This window comes from Gordionus sp. m RMFG-2023, chromosome 1, assembly GCF_954871325.1.
Source record: "Gordionus sp. m RMFG-2023 chromosome 1, tfGorSpeb1-WG-v2, whole genome shotgun sequence".
NCBI lineage: Eukaryota > Metazoa > Nematomorpha > Gordioida > Chordodea > Parachordodidae > Gordionus > Gordionus sp. m RMFG-2023.
The window spans coordinates 48665456-48672884 of record NC_088775.1 but is presented as its reverse complement, the minus strand read 5'-3'; the positions used below and the strand labels follow the sequence as shown (position 1 = coordinate 48672884).

Below are 7429 nucleotides of genomic sequence, written 5' to 3'. Positions count from 1 at the left end.
TTATTTTAGAAATAAATTACTATATGATGCTGTAATCATATTTCTTATAGGGAAAATTAAATTAAAGTTAAATTATATTCATATTGCGAAAATTTCCAATTTACAAAATGTTATAAAATTAGATTTTGTCAATAAAATTATAATCAAAAATTGATTTGTATTTTGTGTCATTTTTATGAAGAGAGAAATTTACATCAAAAATGACCAAATCCCCCACCCCCACACACATACAACAACTTTTCCAGATCTATAATATATTTGATAGCTTTTGACTTATATTAATTACAATTATTGATTAATATCAAATATTTAGTAAGAAGATTTGCAAGACTAATACCTCCTAAACCTGTATTCGGCCCAGCTCGAAAATTTGCTTATTTATTAATTAATCAATTTGCTATACATAAAAAAAATGCTGTGATGGTAATTTCCGGATATTAACATTTAAATTTTTTGACAATATTTTACATTATGTTACTTTAAAGGCCTACTATTGAGTTATAGAAGGTAATGAAGCCTCCCGCTTAATTATATCCAAAGGTATCGAAAATTAAAGAGAGGCATTTTACCCTAAGAGGCGCCCAAATTTACAAAAAGGTCACCCTCACTGAGATTCGAGGAAAGAAAGTTGCCGAAACACATTAATTTAGGTTGATTATAACATTTTAAAAGAGGATCTACATTGATTTTAAAATTTTTACCTAAAATCTTAAAAAAATTATAGCCGAGGGGGCCCTAAGGACCTATTGATAGATATAACTATTGAGATGAAATGCAAAGTTGAAGGATTGGGGTATTCTATTTTTCGTCCTTACGGCTGTTTTAATGGGATCTGTGTTTGGGTTAAAGGAGAACTGATACGGTGAATCCAAAATAAAATGTTTTCCTCTCTAAACCAAGAGTTATTTGTAAGGCAATCTGATCTTTTCCCATCAGAAAGGGATAAGTGAATGGGTTTCAGGAGATTTGAATAGTTGACCAAACCTGATTCATTCATTTAAAAAAAAAGAATTGCTCTCTGGTGATTGAACAACCCTTTAGAATATAAAGAATCTAGACCATGTCTGCATTTAGGATCATACTTTCCCCATACCCTTTAAATTTATGATGTAGATATATGTTGCACCCTAATCTATAACCTATCATCTTCAGCTCCTCATCTGATAGCAAAAATTAAAGATTTTTTAGTATTGTTTAAAACCTCAATTTAACTGATTTAATAAGCCTCAATATTTTGTCAAAAGAGATCAAACCTTTTGGCGAAATCTCTTAATATTTTATTTAGTTAAAATATTAATTTATCAATTTTTAAAAATTGGCGTTAACATTCTACTATTTGATCTTGATTTAACAAGCAATCCATGTAAATATAAGAGTTCATTAGTATACTTGCTCAAATAAATAACATTTTCACCTTCAAGAGTAAATGTATATAGGAAATGATACCTGAGAATACCAATATTATAGAAACATTATCTCACTCACAAAGGAGACATATATTTTCTAAATACTTACTTGCCGATTTTTACATTATTTTTCTTAAGAACATACTGTGTCAAATATTTGAATTTAATTTGTATATTAGAAATTGGCCATTTTTCTATAATTATAAATTTAGATATTTTAAACATTAAAAAAATTGATATTTTTTTATTTTTACATAAATATTATATTTTATAGCATTTATGTGCATGAATTGATAATTTTACAGATAATTTAGATATTAGAAGTTGTCAATATTTTTTTAGTTACTAATCCTAATAAATTTATGAAATTTTAGATATTTTTTTTGAATACTTTAAAAATTACTCACTTCCAAAGAAAATTCCTGACTACGTGAGCCACTGGTATAGGTTAAAATGGAAAGCATCCGCTGATATTAATACTGATGGATAAGTATCGGTGCATCTCTATCTTTATATATTATTAATTAATCTGTTTTATTCGCATAATTAATTTCTTACCTGTTAATTTCTATAAATCTAAAAATATAATCTTCTAGGAATTATTAAGGTTATGATCTTATAGACTTTACTAAAAAAATATAATTAGATAATGTAGAGTCTCCCACACTAATCCCTGGTTTCGGTAATAAATTAGTGGAAGTGTTGAAAGATGTATCGCAAGAAAACAAGGAAGACCTTTATGATTTAAAAAGATTAGACGAATCTGGATATTCTAAATCTGATACCCGTCCAAGCAGCTCATATTCAAATGCTAAAGAAATTTTTCAAAAAAATAACATCGCTAAATTAGACAAAAAAAATTTCACAAATAATCATAATTATTTGCCCAATGTAACAATGTTAATAAATGAAAATATCAACATCAATTTATTTTCCACCATTAATGATAATGAAAATAATCGTATTTTTCAGAATACACTAAAAAAACCAATAAATCATATAAAACAACCAAAAACATACAATTCTATTAACAAAAATTTGGCATATACTGCAATAAAAATGAAGAAATACATAAACACTACTTTTATCCGAAAGATTTCATATTTTACCAAGGCCGATATTAAAGGAATGAAAATGAGTTTAGATATTACACAATCAACTCCCGAATTTATCACACAAGTATCCTCATATCCTAATAAAAATTTTATAGTTACAAAAAATTCGTACCCAACAATATTCTTAAATGGTTCAAAATTGTTAATAAAGAAATCTTACCAAAAATTTAAGGATGGAAGGAGTGTGGATAATTATACAAGTATTAATATAAATAGGCAAAAGGAGACCCAGAAAAACATAGTATTTACAATGCTCAGGCATGACAAACCCCAGATTAAAATAAAAACAGTTCGCATAAGAAAAAGACCTCTTAACAACGACATATGGTCAAATGTCTCAACCCCATTTTGGTTAAATTTACAGGATGCCCATGCTGACGAAAATGGAGAGACATGGATTCCGTTGCAACAAAACTTATTGCCCAAAAGTCAAATATCAGTAATTCTTGGCAATATTTTTCACGGGGATGATAAGTCAAACAAACAGTACGACCTTCATTTGCTGAGCAAAAGAAAACGCAAATATCATAAAAGGAGCGAATCCTTGATTAAAAAACATCGAATTTCAAGGAGCTTGAACGGAAAATCTTTGAATTCCACATATGAATTTAACAATGACTTATCTAGTAAATACATTTTTGTATAATTAGAATTTGCTTCATTTTAAATGGTATATTTTTTTATTATAAATTATAAAAAAAATTTCATATGTTGACTAGATATCATGGTTAAAAATATTAAGTTATTGGAATTGGATAAGATTCTCTTGTGCAAGCAATCGATTTACACTTATAGAGATTCTAACTCTTCTACCGACAATATAATAATATCCGATAAATGCGCAAATTTAGCCGATCAATCTTTTAGATTTAGCATACCTTTAGCTTTTCCCTTTATCCCTATAACGATAGAATTCGAGTATAATCATTTTCCAATTTTATAATTATACATTATTACCAAATTTAAATTCTACCCCACCTAATTAATATCTGACTACTCATATTATTTTTAAGCTTAGCAAAATTTTTAAAAAATAAGCAACGTTCTATTTTTTTTTTCCAATTTATTTACACTATATAATGCATAAAATTTAATATAAATTATTATATTTAAATTATTAAAATATATATGATTTAAAAGTTGTAACTCTATACATAATTATCATCATCCTACTTTTCTGAAAATTTATTGTCGCTCAACTATATAAAAATATATTTATGTTTAACTTTTATATCTGCTCATCCCAACTCCCAATCTCAAATTTCATAATCACAAAATTTCTTCCAGATAATATAATTTATTTTTTCATTTTAAAATAAGAAATCCTATAATGATGATTTATATAAAAAAACAAAATAACAAAAATCACGTTCCTTAAAATATATTGTTATATTATTTTATTTGAACAACTGCGACACCTTTGACTTTATAACTGCGGCTATTCTTAAAGGCATTGTATTAATTAATAAGATTTTGGAACATATTCTGGAATATCTAGTTGCATATTAACTCCAATTTATTCTTCAAATAATTCTTTGGGTAAACCGGTTTCAATAGAATTGGTATTGCTGGAAGGTGTAATTAAATGACTTTATGCTCTAATAACTAAAATGATGGGTACTTTGGTGATCTTATATCTATCAGCATTCATTATATTATTTATAAAGGAAATACATCCTAGGCTTTTTGTAATCATACAGATCCATATCATTATGATATTTGGAAACTACATTTAAGCAATCAGGATCAAAAATTTCTGCTTAAGCTCTTATAACCATATCTCGTATAAGCCCAATACTTATTTTGATTCGTCCCTGAATATGGAAACTTGGTTCCCAATTGTAGAAATATTTTCAATCCTGTTTTTGAAGAGGCATGTCGATTTTTTAAAATAATTTTTCATAGAATCCTCCTTTTTGAATTAGTTATCTATAGAAGTCCTCTATTTTGAGTAGGCTCAAAAATTCCGGTATTTTTGTATTTCTGTAGAATATCTAATAAAAAATGCACTTATTGCTAATCGATTTGCTATATTTCTTCCAGAATTCCATCCCTTATGAGTTAAGGAATCTCACAAATGTGGATATTTGTGACCTTAACTTACCCTAGTTGAAGAAAACAAATCTTAAAAAAGTTATAAATTGATTAAGTTATAATAATCCTTAAAAATATTAGCAGGCGTTAACTTGGGCCAGAGTTGTTAAAGTAGCGAGCTACTTGTAGCGTGCTAACTTTTCTGGTAGCTATAGCTAATAGCGGCTACTTTTTTTGTAATTTTAACTTTTTAGCGCGCTACTTTTTTGAAAGTAAGTATAAACATAAAAATTTAAATATAATATCATTATTTTTATGATTTATTATTAAATTTTGAAATTGAAATATATTTTCAATTTGTGATTTATATTTTTAATTTGTAATTTATATATTCATTTGTATTATAAACCTAAATCACGGGTTAATAATTTAAAATGTCATCGCCTATGGATATCCAAATCGTTGAAAGTGATTCAGACAATGATATTAATGAAATGGAAAATACCAGGGAAGAAAATGTTCTTAATAGCTATAATACAAATTTCCCATTCACTAGATTTGAAAAATTTTTTTAAATAAATGTAAAAACCAAAACTGGCTTCAAATTTATTTGTTTAAAATGTAAAAAAAATATTTCCTCAAATCAATCCAGTTATAGCCTCAAGAAACACCAAAAGGTAAATTGTCATTTTTACATTCTAATAGTATTTATTTTATAAGACTCTTCATACCAATAGCTTTAAGGAAATGAAGAAACATTTAAATAATTTTGGTATAGGCGACTCTACATCCAAAAAGACTAATTCAAATCAAACCAAATTAATTAATAATCCAAATGCCAATATTTCTCAGAAATTGCCTGATAAAGTTATTGTTGATTTTATAACTGATACAGTTCAGCCAATGTCCTTTGTTGATAATCTATCATTTACCATGATGATTAAAACTCTATCCCCTGGTGCAACAATTTTATGTCGCCAGATACTAATGAATAAAATAGCAGATAACTTTAAAGTGATGAAAAATGCTCTAATAGTAGTTTTCACAGAAATCATATATATCATATATATGTATCACGGTAGATAGTTGGACACATAACACTAGGTAAAAACTTATAAAATGCAACAAATTACCATAAATATTTATTTTTATTACATAAAATTTTTTATAATCAAAATTAACTATATTTTAATATTTGTAAATGATGATTTTTATATACAAAAAATAGAACAAATTTGTTTCTAAATTTTTTTTATAAAATGTAGCTTAAAAAGTAGCTCTAATAGCGAGCTACTTTTTTTGACAAATAGCGATAGAGGTAGCGCGCTACTTTTAAAAGTAGCTATTAACAACTCTGACTTGGGCTATCATCTTGATGATCTTATCGTAGTATAAAACACTTATACTTTACATATAATTATAAAAATAAAATTCTTAATATTTATATTAAGATTTTAATTTTTTTTAAAAAAGTTTATTAATATTTTTGATTTAAAAATTAATAAGCTTAAAATTAAGGGCGGTCGGATATCAATGAGGTGTGGTAGTATATTACGAATTTATTTTTAAAGGATTGATAAAAACAATTCGTTGGTGCTATGCAATCATTATCTGTCTCATATGCCATGTAAACCAAAAATATATCCTTCTATGCAGCAAGCAAACTTTAAAGTAAAAAAAAAATTACATGATGTTTTTATATATAAAAATTAAACAGGCATTTAAAAATCGTTGGAGATTACCAATCGGACAATATTTTTGGAGTTCTTACAATTTTAGAATAGCTAATACTAAATCACTTTCGATTTCTTCTGAGGTTTATAAATGATTATGTAATACTAACAATAAATTAATCTCTAGGTATGCAATTGGACGAAAGAGAGCCTAGGAAAAAAATATTCCCAATGCAATCTGTTTTTCCAAAGAATGCCTTGTGAATCAATTTAATATATCTCGAGTCATATACCAATGACTTTATATTTATTGATAAGTTAATTTGATATTGTACACAAAAATGGATAAGTATAATTTTATAAATACACAAATGAGATAGAACTTTTTATGATATGTTATAACCGAATTGATTAGCGATAATAATTCTCGAAATCCGGTCTCTCTCTATCTCTGAATTATCCTCGTCGGAATCTGCATGCTCACGCTTCATAATAACAATTGATGGGGCCTTAATTTTGGGACTAAATATTTTTCTGCTATGGGTTATTTTTGGTTCATTTCTAGTTGAACGTTCTTTTTGAATAATTGATCTGCGTTTCTTATTTAAATTATGGTGTTCATCGTTAATCTTTTTTTGTAAAGTTAAATCGTTACCTTTGTTAGTCAATTTTTTTTTTAAATTTTATAATAAAATTTATCTAATAAATTGTATTTAATGTATTTAGTATACTTATTTTTAAAGGCTGATCAACTAGATATGATTTTGAATTTTGATCTTGGTCGGACTCAAGGTGATCATCTTTAATAGAAGATTGTTAAAATTAACTATAAGATATTTATTTAAGAGGTACCTGTTTCTTCTTCCAGAAGCCTAAAAAGCTCATCATCCCTTGAAAATTGGTTCACTTGTGAATTTTCAATAGAATTATCCGATAAGTTGTCATAAGAAATAGTCATTACTGTAGCGTTAAATAAAATGATTATATTAAATAATATGTATATAGCATTCGGATTTCTAATAAGCTTATGCCTATGCATCGCCTATAATGTATTTTACTTTTTTTATATATATTTACTGAATGAAGAAAACCTTTATATAGATTTTATTTTATGTTAAAATTTATAAAATACATTAATACGATAATTATCACTTACGGCCTTGTTTTATTTAGGTTAGATGTTATATATCGATAAATTAAA

General features: G+C 26.3%; 1 protein-coding gene across 1 annotated transcript; it reads left to right on the top strand.

The window, feature by feature from the left end:
- The first annotated feature begins 2771 nt into the window (after positions 1 to 2771).
- Positions 2772 to 6811, top strand: LOC135926755 (uncharacterized). Its single transcript, XM_065462687.1, has 5 exons — positions 2772 to 3147; positions 3241 to 3439; positions 6127 to 6226; positions 6273 to 6371; positions 6416 to 6811. Exons 1-5 carry the CDS (start codon positions 2772 to 2774, stop codon positions 6500 to 6502), a joined length of 861 nt encoding a protein of 286 aa, XP_065318759.1. The 3' UTR covers positions 6503 to 6811.
- Positions 6812 to 7429: the final 618 nt, after the last annotated feature.